At 41.1% G+C, this 19174-nt stretch overlaps 1 protein-coding gene across 5 annotated transcripts in view; it reads left to right on the forward strand.

The window, feature by feature from the left end:
• TMTC1 (transmembrane O-mannosyltransferase targeting cadherins 1) overlaps positions 1–19174 on the forward strand; it is a 238146-nt gene that overhangs the window by 165481 nt on the left and 53491 nt on the right. For 4 of the 5 annotated variants that reach the window (XM_036299240.1, XM_036299241.1, XM_036299238.1 and 1 more), the window contains one exon: positions 2543–2656. The exons of the other annotated variant lie outside the window; for it this stretch is intronic. In XM_036299240.1, coding sequence (XP_036155133.1) covers positions 2543–2656 — 114 coding nt within the window. The remainder of the gene's footprint in view (positions 1–2542; positions 2657–19174) is intronic. 5 annotated transcript variants of the gene reach the window in all.

A 19174-nucleotide genomic window follows, 5' to 3' on the forward strand; every position in this document is an offset into this window, starting at 1 on the left:
AACTCATATAATTCACAAATTGTGGAAGACTTGACTTTAAAGGGTGCAATGGAGACTTCAAATGCAGGGTCATGAAACTGTGAGTAGAATATGAAGGGAACTGCCCCCTGGCCATGTGGCTCAGTACTTTGGATCATCATCTCTTATACCAAAAGGCTGTCGGTTTGATTCCCAATCAGAGCACATACCTGGGTTGTAGGTTCAATCCCTATTTGGGGCTCGTATTAGAGGCAGCCTATCGATGTTTCTCACAGTGATGAGATGTTTCTTTCTCTCTTCCTTCTTTTCTCTCGAAAAATCAATAAAAAAAATCCTCAGCTGAGGGTTTAAAAATATATATAAAAACTAGAGGCCCAGTGCACAAAATTCATGCATGGGTAGGGTCCCTAGCAGCTTCCAGCTGCTGGCTAGGGCTTCCCTTCCCTGGCTACCAGCTGCCAGCAGGGCCTTCCTTCATTCCGCGCCGCCCCCTAGTGGGCAGCACATATCATAGTGAGCAATCAATCTGGTCGGTTGAACTCCTGCCTGAGGGGACAATTTGCACATTAGGCTTGCAAATATATATACATACTAGTGGCCCGGTGCATGAAATTTGTGCACATTAAAAGAGAATTAATGAGAAGAGATATTTTAATATTGCTATTTGCCCTTTCTCTATAATAGAAGTGTCAGAGATGAAAGAAAATTAGTAAAATGTATATAAAATCTTCCTCCTGTCAGAGTCTGGGGCATACCTCAGGCCCTAGGATCAAGCCCCCGCCCACCTCCTTCATGTGCTTGGAAAACACAGGAGAACCAGACCCGAACAGCCCCACCCACATTGGGTGAAACCTAGACCCAGCTGGCCCCACCCCCATCAAGCCTCTCCAGGTCGGGGGGCACAGTCTCAGGTCCCCCAGCCCAGAGCTGGGGCAGGGGGTGCAGCCTGAGGTCCCTGACAAGCCCTGCCAGGTGCGGGGTGTGGTCTAAGGGCCCCTGTCAAGCCCCACCGGGCAGGGGGCACAGCCTGAGAGCCCTTGACCCGGCAACGGGGAAGCGGGCACAGTCTGAGGTCTCCCAGCCTGGCTCCAGGGTGGGGGGCATGGCCTGAGGTCCCCTGTCAAGACCCACTGGGTGGGGGGTGTGGCCTGAGGTAGCCCTTCAAGCCCTGTGGCTGAGGGGCACAGCCTGGGGTCCCCCGGCCCAGTGCCAGGCGGGGGGTGCAGTCTGAGGTCTCCCCGCCTGGAACTGGGGTAAGGGGCGCAGCCTGAGGTCTCCCCGCCCAGAGCTGGAGCAGGGGGCATGGCCTGAGTTCCCTGTCAAGCCCAGCCCCCCTTCCCCCGCAGCGTCATACCAGTGCTGAATGGGGACACACGCAGGCAGTGTGACATTAGCGCTGGGGGCAGAAGTCCCCGCCCCTGGCCCTGCCCACAGACTGGTCATGACTGGGACACCATAATGGAAAAATTAGCATATTACCTCTTTATTATATAGACTATGCACTCGGGGGGCGGGGGGTCCATCAGCCCGGCCTGTGCCCTCTCGCAGTCTGGGACCCCTCAGGAGATAACAACCTGCTGGCTTAGGCCTGCTCCCGGGTGGCAGAGGGCAGGCCCAATCCCTAGGTGCAGCCCCTGGTCTGGCTCAGAGCAGGGCCCATTGGGGAGTTGGGGGCGCCGCCCCGTGTCATGCACAGAGCAGGGCAGATCGGGAGGTTGTGATGCCACCCTCAGTCACGCTCAGGGTAGGGCTGATTGGGGGGTTGGGGCACCGCCCCCTGTCACACTCAAGGCAGGGTCGATGGGGAGGTTGCGGCTAATCCCGGTGCTGGGAGGCATATTACCCTTTTACTATATAGGATAGAGGCCTGGTGCATGGGTGGGGGCCGGCTGGTTTGCCCTGAAGGGTGTCCTGGATCAGGGTGGGGGTCCCACTTGGGTGCCTGGCCAGCCTGGGTGAGGGGCTGAGGGCTGTTTTCAGGCTGGCGGGTGACTGAAGCTCCCAACTGCTCCTTTTTTTCTTTTTTTTTTTATTCTGGGCCAGCTTTAGCTCTGAGGCTTGGCTCCAGCTCTTAGGCCTCGGCTGCTGAAAGCAGGTATCTGGTTTGTTTGGGTTCTATAATCGAAACACTGTTTTAACTCCAGCTCTGAGATCCCGGCTAGCTGAAAGCAGAGATCTGCGTTTGTTCTATAATTGAAACAATGTTGTGGTCCTGCTGGCTGAAGCCCGGCTGGCTGAAAGCAGGTTTCTGGGGTTTTGTTTAGCTTCTATATTTGTAACAATGTTTCGAACTGCAAGCTCAGAGGCCGGCAGCAGCAGGCGGGGAACGTTGGAGTCCTCCGTCACTGAAGCAAGCAAGCCTCATGTTCGCTTCAAGCTGCCTGTCTGCTGGCCGCCATCTTGGCTGGCAGTTAATTTGCATATCACCCTGATTAGCCAATGGGAAGGGTAGCAGAGGTACAGCTAATTACCATGTTTCTCTTTTATTAGATAGGATAGATATGAAGGACAACATTCCTAAGCAGTACTCTTTGTTGCTCTTTTTTTTAAAAATTAATTCTAGGTCTGGAGTTCAAACTCTGCCCCATAATGCCAAGGTTCACTACAACTACGCAAATTTCCTGAAGGATCAAGGTCGGAACAGAGAAGCAATCTACCACTACAGAACGGCCCTCAAGTAAGCACCATGCACCATATGGGTGTACCTGTTGTGCCTTTCAGGTCCTGTATTTCACTCACCCCTCTGAGCATGTGGGGGGTTAGTTTCTTTCTCATGACAATGAACATCTCCTTGGAAGTGGTACAGACCTTGGATTCTGAGTCTGATGACTCAGTGTTCAAATCTGTTATTAGTGTGGTAACTCTACCTTGCTCTTATCTCAATGCTGTCTTGTAAAAGTTTCACTGCTACACATTGCAAAATGAAGTGATGCTCAGTTGAACACACACACACACACACACACACACACACACAGGCAAACTGGAGTTGGTTGTCAAAAATATACTTGTAAGTTCTCAGGATATTTATTCTGATGAATTGTCCCTACTCTAGGCTTCCGACTGTCTGAAAGGATTTATATGAAGACATTTGAGTATACCAAATATGGCTTGATGTATGACTTTAAGAGAAACTAAAAATTCAAGTTCTAAATTACCAGCAACAGTCTGTAATGCTCTTAAGCACTCTTGAAAATTGCAACTCTGGATTTCAAAATGGTCTTCTCCAAAAGGTCCCAGATAATGAACATATTTATCTTGGAACCTGTGGAGACGTGATAGCTAACACAGCCTCAGACTCTCCAACTGTGGGAAAAATAGAGCAAGGTGCATCCTCTCTTTTACTGAATCCCAGGGGACTCACCGAAGCTTCCTGAAGAGTTTTCCATGACCCCACAGATTGACTCACATCTGGTCGAATTTTCTGTTCCTGTTCCATCTTAGGACATACTTAAAATATGCAAACCAAACAAATATATTTGACTGAAGCGCCAACTCGATTGACTCAAAGCTCAGATTGAAATTGTCATTCTTAAAGTAACCGACCTGATTTTTTAAAAGTATCCCTTTGAACAGTGTTCTGCTCAAGTGTGTTGTTCATCAGTCAACATCTGTTAGATTTTAGGACCTGTTACTTAATATTCAGTAGAGCAAGCATTTTCAACTGTCGCATCAAGTTCGCTGTCAAATACTTTCCCAAAGATTTCAAGAAACGTTAGGTTCTGGAAGAATACTTGTAACAGAGCTTTTTATTGAGGAATAGACGTTTTTATTAAGGAGTAGAAGATAGCTTTTAAAATGTTAAGGAATGATATTCTTTCACTGGAAGGCAGTTTACCCAAATGTTTACGATGCTTATCATGGGCTGGTAAGATTATGGTTTAGATTTTTTTAACTTTCTTTTGTGCTCCAGATATTTACAATGAACATGTATCACTTTGGCAATGAGGAAATGTCCTTTTTAAAAAGGCATATTCCTTCAAGGATACACATAAAGTGTGTTCTGGCTTTAACAATTGGCGTTTCAAGATTTTAGCTGGCATTCTTGAAGGAAAGAAAAGAGCAGTAAGTTTGTGTGAAAAATATTGATTGGAGGGAAGTGTATCGGTATCTTTTTAAATTTGTTTTATTCTAACGGACTATTTTCTCTCAAGTTCGCACAGGAAAATATCGCAGACCCTGAAGCACAGCTTGGGGCAAAGGTATAAGTTAAGTAAATTCTCTGGCAGGTGATTTTACTGAATTATAGTAGCCAGTTGGGTACTTCGGCTTCTCTCCCATGAAACAATAAAAATAAATGTTCAGCAACTGTGCTTCTGGAAGAAACATGTCCCTTGAGAAATGAGGAAAAACAGTGAAAGCAGTAAATATACCGCATAGTAATTAGTGAAACATTTCGCTCTCTCAGACCAGGTTCAAAAATACTTCTGATCTAAAATAAAGTATCATTATTTTTGTGTGGATACCTCTGTGGTGAATTTTCAACAGATGTGGGTATTTTTTGGTGTGTGTGTGTGTGTTTAGAGACAGAGGAAGGGAGAGGAGTAGAAAGGTAGAAACACTGATGAGAGAGAAACATCATCCATTGGCTATCTCTTGCACACCCCCAAATGGAGATGGAGCCTGCAACCCAGGCATGTACCTGAACCAGGAATCGGAATCGGTGACCTCTTGGCTCCTAGGTCCGTGCTCAACTGCTAAGCCACAATAGCCTAGCTGTGTGTGTTTTATAATTTAAATAAATTGTCACTGTGTGTTAGAAAATGAAAATACTAGGACTGTTCATTACTAGAAGAAAGCCCTTATTTTGATATTGCTATTTCTTTGTGGGAGTTGCTGAGACAGGAATTCCTCCCCCTCCCAACTGTTCCACCTCTGTTTCAACTTCAATGTATCTGATGTTTTCCATATTTGCACACTGCAAGAAAAAGAATGATTAGGAGAGATGCAGGGTTGAAGGTCATATTATCTGAAATCAGGTCCAACAGTTACTCATTCCTGTTGTACTGACTATGTAGATCCCAGTGGGAATGGTGAAATTAGTCATTAGGGTTGTGTCAATACCAATATCTTTTTCGCTGGCGTACAGTTCTAAAAATAGCACTATATTAGATGGGTAATTCTATATCACATGATTATTCTGCTTCTTTTAAGTTTTATTCTATTTTTTTTTTAACCATGTAGAAGTATTTCTGGAGTACAAGGGAAATCTCCCCAGGAAAATGCTACAGCTGAGGTTATAGATTCAGATTAAGATCCACATCATCAAAGAAAAATGTCAGGACCCTTTCCTAACACAAGAATTAGTTTTGCTTTGCTGTGAGGGGCAGCTCTCATGTCTGTGCCTAGTCTGGGTTCTGTAAGGCTTGTGATTCTGTTTTCTGGAGAATCAGAAGACCCATGGTGGATGTTCCAGGTAGCTCCAATGATTTCTGACCATTGCGTTACCCTGAGGAAGGTTTCTGCCATGACGCCTTATTTTATGGAAATAGAAAGACTAGAGATTGCCCAATATCTCAGCTCTCCCACGAAATGCCTCATCCCATAAATCCCAATGGAGAGATGGTGGCCCTGCCTGGATGAAGTGTAGAAGACACTGAATGTGTACTTGGCCAGTGCGTTGTTGATTAGCTTAAAAGGTCTGTTAAAGGTGAAGAGTTTTAAAACAATTTATGCATGCCCTCAAATTTTATATTGTACCCCAAAATTTCACATCTACATCTGTTCACCAATCTACTACTGTCAAGCCAAGTCCTTTCCTCTGAGTAAGAGTCTGCTGATTAGAAGCTGCAAAACCACACCCATAATTCACTTCTATGATGATCAGTTTCGATACTTTAAAGTGGAATAAAAATTTTAAGTCTATTTGAGAATTTTCTAATTATACTCCTCCAGTCTTTTACAATGATCTCACATGTCTAACTCAATGGCAATTTTTTGAACAGCTTCTCTTTTTTAAGTACTTTCAGAGTATTTGCTTAGTTTTAATGGAAATAGCAACTCTCTTATTTATATTTACATTTTATCAGTTTGAAAAATATTTTATTATATTGTACAATTGCAATAAAAGCTTCAACTGGAATAATTTTGTTAATAAACACAATAGACTCTTAGCAGTCATGCAGCTCAGCCGACAGAGCAAAAGGGCCCAGGCTTACAGAGAAAGTTAAGTTGTGGATATCCACTGATATGTTTTACAGAGAACATCTGGGAATCTGATGACATAATTAGAGGCTGTTTTAAAAGAGTTTGCACTAGGTGATAGAGTCATGGAATCTATTTTTTCATCTTGTATTTAAATTCCAGACATGACTGGATTACTGGTTGGCTAAAATGGATGGATCATCAGGAATCCTGCAGCCAGGAATGAGAGTAGAGTTTGTCTTTGTCCAGGTGGGTCAGGAAGGTCTCTCCACAGATTCTGCTGAACATTTGTTCACCTAGATGCTGTCTTCCTCCCACCCTACTAGCATAATGCCTGGCCACACCCAGGTCTGCTGATGTGTTCCAGGTGCTTGGATACCAGCCATATGTACAGGATTCCATCCTGATAAAAGGGCTATGATCCCCTCAGTCACTCAGACAACTATTTTATTTTCACAAATATGCTTTCAACATGAAATACACAATAAACCATTTTAAGATCCCCCCCCCCCCCCCCCCCCCCCCCCCCGCATAACCCTATCATGTGGGAGATGCAATGCCTTGCCCTGGGGGTACTGAAGTTGTTCTGGGACAGCCCTGGGTCCCTTAGAGCCACCTTGTCCACTCCTAATATATCTGTTATTGATGTTTTAAACAGAAAATCTGAAGGGAGAGAAAACTATGTTCAAAGGGGGTTGAAGTTCCTGAGCAGGTTCTTTTCTATGGGCATAACTAAAAGGGAAGGAATGTGCTTTTAATGCCCCTGGACACAAGAAATCTACACTTGCTTTTAACTGGTTAATGCATGGGAAAAAATAGACTTCTTATTGGAATTTTTTAATGCATGAAGTAAAGACTTGTCATGAGAGTAGTGCCCATTGGTATCGTCCTTTGTATTTCCTCCTATGTGGGTAACTGGAACTTGACAAGGAGATCCCATTAGACTACAATAAATGTATGTGGAAATGGGAAGTAATAAAAGAATGAGTATTGAAGAAATGCCATATCATTAGAGTCTAGAGAAATCAAACTGTGCCCCACTGTTCACTGATGTCCTGAGTATATCAATAAGATTACTTTATTATAAATCCTTTGCAAAATGCTATCTATAAAACTGGTGGGGTTTGAGCATCTTTTAAAAATCAGGGTTTATGTAAAAAGTCTTTCTTTACACAGCCTGTTTTGAGTGAACATTTGAAATAACTCTACTGACGGCAGGTGGCCTTGGATACCAGCTGCCATGTGTCTCTGGAAAGAATTAAAATTCCAATGTCTTTGCTAGCCAGGTTGAAGAAAAGGAGATGCTTTCTTCTGCTGGTGTGGTATTTTCACTTACAGAAGTATAAATATATACATATACACACATATATATGTTAAGTCCCACAGTTTTATTCATTAATTGAAGAAATTAAGTATACTTCATTCAGACAAAAGACAGAATTTTGGTCACATTGTGGACATACTATGGACTAAATTTCCAAATGGAAGTTCCATAATTTATACTGCCCTCCCTGTCTCTTTTGTGATTCCCCAGGAAACAATGGGAGGCAGAGTTTTGCGTGCAGAATGTTTATTCAGGAATGTTCTCTGAAACACCAAGTAAGAAAGCCAGGGAAGCAAGAGGTGCAGAGAGAGTTGAGGTGCAGTGCAATTACTAGGAGGCTTCAGTCGATCCCACAGGAGCTCTGGAAAACCCCTCGGAGTCCTCCTGAATGGACAGGAGTTGGAACCTTTATACCCCCTTAAAACTAACCCCTGCCCCCAGGCAGGGAGGGGAGTCTTGAGTGAGGCAACTCTCGAGGCTGAGAGCAATGCCCAGGGAAGAAGTGTGAGCTGTCAGCAGCTAGGGAACACGTGCCTCACACTTGAATAGGGCCTCTGGGTGGTGCAAGACAGCATCCACTACACACCAGCTTAATTTATGATTTTTCTATATGTCAATATAGAAAATCATTTAGATTTTCTGTTAAAATTAGAATAGTGGTGTTACCTACCTCTGGGTTGGAATAGTACAAAACAATTCATACAAAAGGCTGAAAGCAATGTCTAAATACCTGGCAATAATAAGCTCAGTAAATGTTATTAATATATCCAAAATCTGACCACTTCTGTCCACATGCAGTACCCATCATCTCTCACCTAGATTACTGTAATATTCTCTGGTCTCTGCATTTTCACCCCGCCCCCACTCCCTTCAGACTGTTCTCAGCACAGCAACCATAGGGATGTTCCATTCATAGCAGTCCATGCTCAGAACATTGCTGGCTCCCATCTCATTCATCGGGAAACTCAAAGCCCCTGCAAGTCCTGGCCGCCTTCCTGCTGAGACCTTGCCTCCTACTATTCTTGCTCGCTCAACTCTAGCTACATAGTGCTCCAGACACATCCCAGTCAGGCACACACCAGTCACATTGCATTCCTATTTCAGGGACTCTGTATTTGTCATTTCCTCTTCCCAGAACACTTTCTCTTCTCTAAATGTCTGCTTCCCTCCCTTCCTTCAGGATTCCTCACATAATGTCATTTTCCATAAGGCCTTCCTGGTCACCCTTCTTAAAAGTGCAGCCACACCAGGCCAGAGTGGCTCAGTTGATTAAGTGTAGTTCTGTGCACAGAAAGGTTGTTGGTTCGATTCCCAGTTGGGTCACATGCCTGAACTATGGGATCCATCCTGGTCATGGCGTGTGTGGAGGGTCTCTCTCTCTCTCTCTCTCTCTCTCTCTCTCTCTCTCTCTCTCTCTCCCTCTCTCTCTCTCCCTTTTCCTCTCTCTAAACATGTCTTCCCATGAGGATTAAAAAAAAGTGTAGCCACCCCCAATATACCCTATTTCCCTTCTTTGCTTCATTTTTTCCTACTGCATTGGTCACACTCTAATGTGGGCCATTAGCAGAAGGCCTAGCACATTGTAGATACTCAATGAATGTTTGTTGAAAGAAAAACTGAATTAATATAATGCATAAAATCTCTCTCACAGGCCCCTTAGGTTCAGAGGACACCTCCATAAAGATAAGCCATGTTTCTCACTGGGAGAGTGGTCAACAGTTTAGTTGAAACAACTTCATTATGCAGGACAATCCTATGCATTGCAAGATGTGTAATTCTCCTAGTTCCTGCCCATTGTATACCAGTGGTGACCCCAATTCCTAACATGCCTGTCAGGGAAATGCATCCCCTTTCCTCCCCACTCCTCATGATCTCCTTGGTTGGTAGTTATTGGTTAGGAATATGGTACCCTTTTCCTGCACCTCACTCTCTTTTTTCTAAGTTGATCCAATAATCAGTATTATTCATGCTATGAACTGTGATTACAGTAAGGATTCCAGAAGCGCATTGATCTGTCACAGAGGACTTTGAATCCCCTTTATAATCTTGGATGCAGTTGTTAAAATTGCACGTGTCTAAAATTCCATTTGGTGTCGAGCATATCAAAAAGGCTTGGAGGAAATTGCTCTGGTGCCTGTGGGACCATTTGCTTCGGAGGGTGAAGGACTGACAGGCTTCGGAGTGAGTGTTTGACAAAGAACATTCCTACATTCTTCAAATGGAGAAGGTCACCCGTCCTTCACATCTGAGAACCCATGGTATGGGGGAAACAGATGGATGCAAGATGACTTGAGTGTTCACTGGGTTAGCGATGAAGAAATAATGGATGTTATTTGGACTGATGGGAGCAAGTCAAAGGCCATGAACAGCAGTGGAGAGAATGATTTTTTGGAGGCTAAGTTATCCATATGAGAGAAGGAGAGCTGGCAGCTTCAGCCTGGCATGGGTTCATTAGGGCTATGGAGGGAGCCAAGTGAAACCACCCAGAGGTCCTGCAGCTGACCTCAAACCTTAAATGGATGCAGTGTCATAGGTACGATGATGGGTATTTTCATAGCCACTAGCTCATTGTTCACATAAAAGCTGATTTGTTCTCACAGAAGGTCAATATGTTATTAACCTTATTGTTTCAGAGAAAGCAAACTAAAGCACAGACATGCATTCAAAATCAGACAGCTAGAAAGTCACCTATGGCTTCTGCTTCCACACAGAGTTATTTTTCCACTCCACCAAAGGAATTTCCCATCCATCTGGCACAGAAACCGAAGTCTGCCATGATCACCCCAAGCCTCTGAGAAAGGTTAAATTATGTTCATCATTTCCAACTTTAAAAAGCAGAGAAGTAGTTAATTCAGTACATTTCCCAACCTCTAGAAGTAAATACTCAGGAATCAGGAAATTGTCAGCCATTTAAAATGACTCATTTCCTGAGGATATTGGAGAGCATGGTTTTACTCTAAATTGTCTTAGAAAATCAATTGGGCGGAGTCTTTCAGAATCCTGCTGAAGGTCACCCATTGTGAGAGGTCAGATCATTTGGCTGGCCCCTCATGAAGAGTGCATCCCATTTCCCTAAATCTCAGCTGAGGGGTTTTTCCAAGGCGGGTCTGCAATGGACCGGAAGGATTGCATTGTAAAAAGAAAATGGGAAGACATTTGCTGGGTGTTAATGGTGATGTCACACAATTAAAGAAGCAAATGAATAAATAATCAATGTCATCCAGGTGCAATTACTAACATGATGATTCAGATTTTATAACATGAAGGAACCAGGCACTTAGCAATGCCAGAGACTAATTATGGTTGAAAATATGTTGCAGACTCCTGAAATGAAGTTTACTTTGGATATTTTCTAGTCCAGTGAAATTTAGGTTTCATGGTTGAATTTTTTCCCAGTCAGGTTTTTCTTTTGGATTCTTTTTATTTCATCTCAAAAGGAAATAGAAAATAAATATCTGACCTTAGCATAGTTAACCTAAAATAAAATAATGTGTGGAATGAGAATCAGATAAATAAGTCAGGGTGGCCATAACTGGTTTGGCTCAGTAGATAGAGCGTCAGCCTGCGGACTGAAAGGTCCCAGGTTCAATTCTGGTCAAGGGCATGTACCTTGGTTGCAGGCACATCCCCAGTAGGGGGTGTGCAGGGGGCAGCTGGTCGATGTTTCTCTCTCATCAATGTTTCTGACTCTCTATCCTTCTCCCTTCCTCTCTGTAAAAAATCAATAAAATATATTTTAAAAAATCCTCATCTTTGCATAAACGCTAGTCCTTTAAAAAAAATAAATCAGGGTGTGTATATTCTGAAATGAAATTGCAAATTTGAGCACATGATATAATATGACTTAAAACAATGAAATGAATTAAAAGGTAGTCAAATGATGAAAATTTTGAGCAGATTGTACAAAATTTAAAGTAAAATACTAAAAGAAAATGTAAAACCAAAAATTAGCCCTATACATCTCATATCTTTAGTAGTGGTTAAAGCTTGAGAATAGTGGATCAGAGAGTATATGTATCTGTCTTATGCACTGAGTATTGTTGATCGTGGATTGCTTTGCATAATGCTGTGCTTCTCAGAGACACTATGATTATTTTGTATGGCAGGAGAAACAGTTTTTCATTGAATAAAATCTTAGTAACTATGTCTCCCAAGTTTATTTTACTTCTGTCACTGAACAGTATAGTTCCTATAAGATCACAGTTGAATGGATTGGTCAAGGAAACAAAAAGATAACTTATTCAAAATGCAAGCTTTAATTTGTATTTATTTGCTGATGGTGGAATGACTCACATATTGTTTGGGAAAATAGACCTATAGGAACCATCTGCCTTCTTAACACTAACACAAGGGCCTGGCCCCTGTGGCTCAGTGGTTGAGCATTAACCCATGAACCCATGTGGGTTCCATCCCCAGTAGGGGGCATGCAGGAGGCAGCCAATCAATGATTCTCTCTTATCATTGATGTTTCTATTTCTCTCTCTCTCTCTCTCTCTCTTCCTCTCTGAAATCAGTAAGAACATTTTTTTTTTTCAACAAAGAACACAGGACTTCTGAGATACTTCTTTGTGTTTTAATAATCTATTATTTACTTAATTTTTCCCAGCATCCCTTTCCTTAACTGTAAAATAATACAATAATTTTACTTAGAGAACAAGGGAGGTTAAGTGATATAATGTATGTAAAAACCCTCTAAAATGTAAAAAAGTGCCATGAATACATACTAGGTCTTTGGGGACCCATTTTCTTCTGTTTTCCATTTAGACTCCTGTTCCTGTTAACATGCTATTGATGTTCATTCTTCCCAGATAAGAGGACTGGGAATGGAGGGGAATGCTAATGTTCTTAACTATCTACTTCCTTAATTCTGCCAATTGATAAAAATCAAGAATGCTTTAAATGCTCAAATGGATATGTGTTTATTACAAATGTAAATTAATAATTGAAAAATAATCTTTAGTTCATGGAACTGTATCTCTGTACCTAAAGTTCTTTTTTAAAGAGGAAAAATAAACTTTCTTATAGCACATAACTATTTGACAATATAACATTTTTTCTGTACAATAAATTTTAAAAATTTTAACTGATTGAAATAAAAATAGTAAAGAAATAGTGAGAGAGTCCCCATAAACAATGCATATGGCGAATAAAGCTATGAGAAAGTCCAGTTACACTGATCTCTAAAAAGGAGGCCTGCCCTGGCTGGTGTGGCTCAGTTGGTTGGGCATCATTCCGTGCACCAAAAAGCTGCTGGCTCAATTCTGATCAGGGCACATGCCTGCGTTGTCAGCTTGATCCTTTGTAGGGGTGTGCAGGAGGCAGTCAGTCAATGTTTCTCTCTCACATAGATATTTCTCTTTCTTCCTTTGCCTTCCTTTCTCTCTAAAAATCATAAAACAGTTTTTTTTAAGTAGGCCCAACAATGACCACTGTGCTGCAGTTCAGTGGCGCTTTTGTTGTGGTTGTTTTTAGTTGGAGAAGGGAATGGTCACTAACAGAACTTATGTAAAACATACCTGCAGAAGTCAAAGTCCAGATGGGCTTAATTTATTCTGACAATTGATGTAGCTACATAGGCATCTCTTAAATTTATTCACCTTTTCAATAGAAAACTCCCCCCTAGAGAACTCAGGTTTGACATATTAGATAAGTCGTGTTCTTGCATAGGTCTTCAGTACATAAGAGAAGACTCTCTGTTTTAAGAAAATATCTACAACTATATAAAAATAAAAAGTGATATTTTTTTCCTGACCTGGCTGTTGAAGAATCCTTTTAATGAATTCAGCTTTGTTTCATAAATAATGCAGTACTTTTTTGTGATGAGGTGAACCTAATCAGATAACCAGTGAGACGAGGTATTGCGAGAAGACCCTTACTATTACCAGGAATGAACAACAGCTATTCATTTTCCAGATGAAGGGCTGTGCATGGTAATAGCTTCAGTAAATCACCAGACGTGCCAGCAGTCCTTCCGCAGGAAGGGTTGAGACTCTGGTAATTAACATGGAGCCTCTTTTCCTAAGCCTCATGGTTCTGCAGCCTTGGAGCACAAGGCATACTAAAGGCTTTCACTTTCCTTCTCACGACTTGGTTCTCATTTTGAGAGTTCAGTACAGACTTACATTTGGTTTCTGATTTGACAAAAAAAAAAAAAAAAAAAAAAAAGAGGGAGAGAGAGAAAAACATTTTTGTAGTTGGTGACCTTTGAAAGTGCATGCCATTCATTTAAATGGCAGTGGGGTCCTGAGTGAATAAAAAGTCAGGAAAGAAGGGCTGAGGACCAGCTGGAGAGGCCAGCTAGCTGCTTGGCGGTGCAGACCAGAACTTTGACACAGAAGTGAGCCCACTGTGGAAGCTCTTACTGAATGTAGACCGTCCTTTTCCATAGTTTGTGCTTTCACCTCAGGCATTTATTTTGGTAGCTCCAAAGCCTAAAGAAACAAGGGAAAGATCACGTTTTATGAAATTACCTCTCCTGTGGAGGCAGATATCCTGGGATGCTTTTTAAAAAAATATTTTGTTTTATTGATTTCAGAAAGGAAGGGAGAGAGAGAGAGAGAGAGAGAGAGAGAGACAGACAGACAGACATATCACTTTGTTATCTGGGAAACAAAGAGAATTACTCTCACCATGTTCACTGGACAACTCTTTTTTTTAATATATTTTATTGATTTTTTTACAGAGAGGAAGGGAGAGGGATAGAGAGTTAGAAACATCGATGAGAGAGAGAGAAACATCGATCAGCTGCCTCCTGCACACCCCCTATTGGGGATGTTGCTGGAAACCAAGGTACATGCCCTTGACCGGAATCGAACCTGGGACCTTTCAGTCCGCAGGCCGACGCTCTATCCACTGAGCCAAACCGGTTAGGGCTTCACTGGACAACTCTTAAATCATCTGGCAATCACAGAGCCTTGCTCAACATAAAAAAAAAAAAAAAGTTTCTTTGGAAGAATTTGAGCCCTGGCTATAATGTGCTCTCCATATCCACTTCCAAAATAACTGCTAGACACAAGCGTCCCAGGAGATTTCTGGGCATGGAGTGAATGTGGGGATACAAGAGCATTTTATTTTTGCCTCTCATCATAGCTCTGATACCCTGTAGGGTCATCTCAGAGAGAGCACCAGACACTCACCATGCCTCAGGAACTGGGAGATTGGGTGTGAGGGGCTGTAGCAGAGACTCTGGTGTTGTCTTTGCTAATTAAGAAGTCACTAAAGAGAAGCAAACAACAGCCGTTGTCTGGCCTGAGATGTTTTCTTTCCTCCAACTTCCTCTTATAATACAACTTTCCCTATAGCCTTCAAATGAGAAATGTTATTTTCTTGAACATGAGAAATGTTATTTTCACATTATTGTGTATTATTTAATTTTTTTAGTGTTTGTCAGGATTTTTATTCTGAGATCTATATCAGGCCAGGTGGGAGCACATTACAGAAAGAGGGGGAGATCAGGTAAAATGGAAAAACAAAGTCAAGATAGATGGTTATTGGGGGTTAAAGATTATTGTTATGGGGAGACATTATGCATATTCTTTTCTCAAAAGTCATTGTGAATAATTAGGACTTTTAAGCTTTAAGAGGGTGTAACATTCATTTGAATTGATTCTATTCCTTGTCAGTCAAGAGAAGCATTACCCAGAGTGTCTTCTTAACAATACTAGTTCTGAGGGATATTCATAGTTGGTCAGTGAGGGAGTAGGGAAGGGAGGATGACATAGGCAAATAAACTCAGGACACTCTGGTTAAGCAACGATTTGGGGGGGAAGTGGAGCAACTTGTCTTTTTGGCATTTTAATAGCAACCCGTTCAAAGCAAAGATTTGAAAAAATGATGCAACTTGTCTTTCTGGCCTTTTAATAGCAACTGATCTTCTTAGAACGGACAGAACACGGTGGGAGGGGCAAGTATGGCATTTGATTGTCAAGAGACTTGACAAGGACAGATCCTATTTTTATTACTTGGGCATGACCTTGGCTTTCTTACATTAAAAGCCAGCTCCACCAGCTTATTCAAAGTACTCTGGGTGACAGAGATGGAGCCTCTTAGACTGCTAAATATGTCCACTAAATGTAGCAGAAACAGCCAAGTCATGTAGCTGTGCTCATTTGCCTTCTTTATAGTTTCATGTTAAGGAAATAAATTGATTCTCTTGTTGATGCATACCCAATCCCTTACATTTGCTTTGAACATGAGAAATTTTATTTTCACATTATTGTGTATTATTTAATTTTTTTAGTGTTTGTCAGGATTTTTATTCTGAGATCTATATCAGGCCAGGTGGGAGCACATTACAGAAAGAGGGGGAGATCCGGTAAAATGGAAAAACAAAGTCAAGATAGATGGTTATTGGGGGTTAAAGATTATTGTTATGGGGAGGCATTATGCTTATCCTTTTCTCAAAAGTGATGGTCTAACTAATGCTCCAGTCCAAAGATGTTTATGAAGATTTCTCACCCAGGAATTCCCAGCATCTTGTGGAAATAGTGGGCACTATAGAGGCAGCTGGGCAGTAGTCCCACCAGGAGAGAAACTTAGCACCTGAGGCAAAGAGGATTTTCTATTAAAGGAAGTTGAAAGTAATTTTAGTCTCCAAATGACTAAAATTTATTTATTTTCGGCAGATTCACATACTATTTTTTTTTTGCATTGTTTGGGAGTTATTTACTAATACCACTAATATTTGCTTCTCTGCCTTATTTATATGCTCACATCTGCAAAAATAGTTGACCATTAAGATTTGGCATAAGAAAGAAAAACAAAGCTGGGAGAATCATGCTCCCTCATTTCAAACAATATTAGAAAGTTATAGTAATCAAAACAGTATGATAGTTTTTATTTTAAAATAAGATATATTGATCAATTAAAGAGAATAAACCCACACATCTATGGTCAATTAATTTACTACAAAGGAACAAAGAATACACACTGTGGAAAGGACAGTCTTTTCAATGAATGGTATTGGGAAAATTGGACAGCACATGCAAAAGAATGAAACTGGTCCATTATTTTACACCATACAGAAAATTAACAACATGAATTGAAAACTGGAATATAAGACCAGAAACCATGAAACTCCTAGAAGAAAACATAAGCTCCTTGACATCAGTCTTGGCAATGATTTTTTTGGATTTGACAGCAAAAGCAGATGCAATACTAGTAAAAATGAGCAAGTGGGACTACACAAAACTAAAAAGCTTCTACACAGCAAAGGACACCATCGATAAAATGAAAAGGCAACCTTCAGAATGGGAGAAAATATTCGCAAGTCATGTATCTGATAAGTATTTACCATCCAAAAAATATAAAGCTCTCATACAACTCAAGAACAAACAAAAAAATTGGGCAGAGCCTCTGAATAAACATTTTTCCAAAGAAGACATGCAGATGGACAACAGGTACATGAAAAGATGCTCAACATTATTAATCATCAAGGAAAATCAAAACTACAATGAGGTATAACCTTGAATCAGTTAGAATGGCTAATATTTTTAAATCATTTTTTTAATTTTTCAATTAAAGTTGACATATAATATATTAGTTTCAGGTGTACAGTTTAGATACATTAGATAACTTACTAAGATTATCCTCATAAATTTCATACCCATCTGACACCATACATGTCATTACAATACTATTAACTATTTTCTATGCTATACTTTACATCCCCATCACTATTCTGTAATTATAAATTTATACTTTTTAATTCCTTCACCTTTCTCACCCATCCCCCCAAGTCCTTATCTGGCAACTGTGACAATATTCTCTGTATCTATGAGTCTGTTTCTGCTCTATTTGTTCATTTATTTGTATTTTAGATTTGATTGTTGATAGATATATACTTATTGCCATTTTATTGTTCATATTTTTTATCTTTTTTTTTTAAAAGAAAACCCTTTAACATTTTTTGTAATACTGGTTTGGTGATGAACTCCTTTAGCTTTTTCTTGTCTAGGAAGCTCTTTATATGTCCTTTGATTCTAAATAACTTTGCTGGAAAGAGGTTGAAGGTCCTTGCATTTCATCACTGAAGTTTTGTTATAATTTTTATGTGATTGTGGGGGGATGCAAGTACCACATGTTCCTATGCCGCCACCTTGATCGGAAGTCTCGAATGGCTAATATAAATAAATAAATAAATAAATAAATAAATAAATAACAAGTGTTGGTAAAATATAGAGAAAAGGAAATGTACATTAGTGCAGCCATTATGTAAAATAAAATGGAGGTTCCTCAAAAAATTAAAATTCGAACTAGCACATGATCCAGCAATTCCAGTTGTTGGATGCTGGGGTCCAACCCCAGCAGGTCCAGGGGTCCCCAAAGGTGTGGACAGAGTCGGCGAAGAAGGAATGACACGGAGACAGCGTTCAGTTGATCAGCAGCCTAGCCAGGATCTCTAGCCAAGTTCTGGTCTGGATCTCCAGAGAGGTTCTGTTGTGGATCTCCAACGAAGTTCTGGTTAGGATCTCCAGCCAGGTTCTGTGTCCATGTTGTCTCGCTAGGTTCTCCAACCAGGTTCTCCAGGTTCTCCAGCCAGGTTCTGTAGCCAAGTTCCCTCGCTAGGTTCTCCAGCCAGGTTCTGTGTCCATGCTCTCTTGCTAGGTTCACCAGGTTCTCCATTCCAGGTTCAGTAGCCATGTTCCCTCACTAGGTTCTCCAGCCAGGTTCTGTCCAGGTTCTCTAGCCAGGTTCAGTCACCAGGTTCTAGTCAGGTTCTCTTGCCAATTTCTGTAGTCAGGTTCAGTCCAGGATCTTTTGCCATGCTCTCTCCAGCGAAGTTCTTCTGTCTGTAGGTTCTGTGTAGGTTCTGTCTTCTTAGTTCTGTGTTCTAAGCTCTGTATTCTAAGTTCTGTGTTCTAAGTTCTGTGTTCTGCTATCTTGTTACATCTGTATTTATACCAGTTTGATTCCAATCCTATCAATCTCTATTTCAAAGGTTAGGGCGTTTCTTATCTCCATTCCAGGGAGTAAAGATTATGTAGCTTAAACATGATTGTTTGTAGTTAAAGTGATTAACTACCCGCCTGGCACTTAGTTAAGGAGTTTCATCCCCTCCCTAACTTCAGGGAAAAATTCCTACCTGGGGAAACAACCTTTCTAGGAGAGGCATCCCCTCCCTGACTTCAGGGAAAAATTCCTACCTGGGGAAACAACCTTTCTTGGAGAGGTGACCTTGGTTAAAATACACAGCGCTAAGGGGAGCAAACATATTAAGAACAGTATGCCATATATGCCAGGTCCCTTGAAACAGCAAGCATGGACCGGCTCCCGGCAGTTGGAATATATCTGAAGGAAATGAGAATACTATATCCAGGAGTCATCTACAACCTCATATTCATAGCGGCATTATTTGCAAAACCAAGATGTGGAAACAGAAGGTGTGTAAGGAAGTTGTGGTGTGTATTTGTACACAGTGAAATATTATTCAGTCATAAAAAAGGGTGGAAATCTTGCCACTTGTGACAACATAGCTCTATGCTAAGTGAAGTGAGTCAGAGAAAGACAAATACAGCATATCTTGCATAACATAATTTCATTCAATGAGGTTTAGTTATAATTCTAATGAATACCTTGGGAGATTAAATCTTGTTTATAACAATTGTCCTATGATAAAAATAGATTTCATTATAAAGTCGCAGAACTGATTGACAATGTTAAATGAGTTTTACTGTACTGTATGAGCTCACCTATATATGAAATCTAAAGTAAATTTAAAAACTGAAATAA

Source organism: Myotis myotis, unplaced genomic scaffold (genome assembly GCF_014108235.1).
Source record: "Myotis myotis isolate mMyoMyo1 unplaced genomic scaffold, mMyoMyo1.p scaffold_m19_p_3, whole genome shotgun sequence".
Taxonomy (NCBI): domain Eukaryota; kingdom Metazoa; phylum Chordata; class Mammalia; order Chiroptera; family Vespertilionidae; genus Myotis; species Myotis myotis.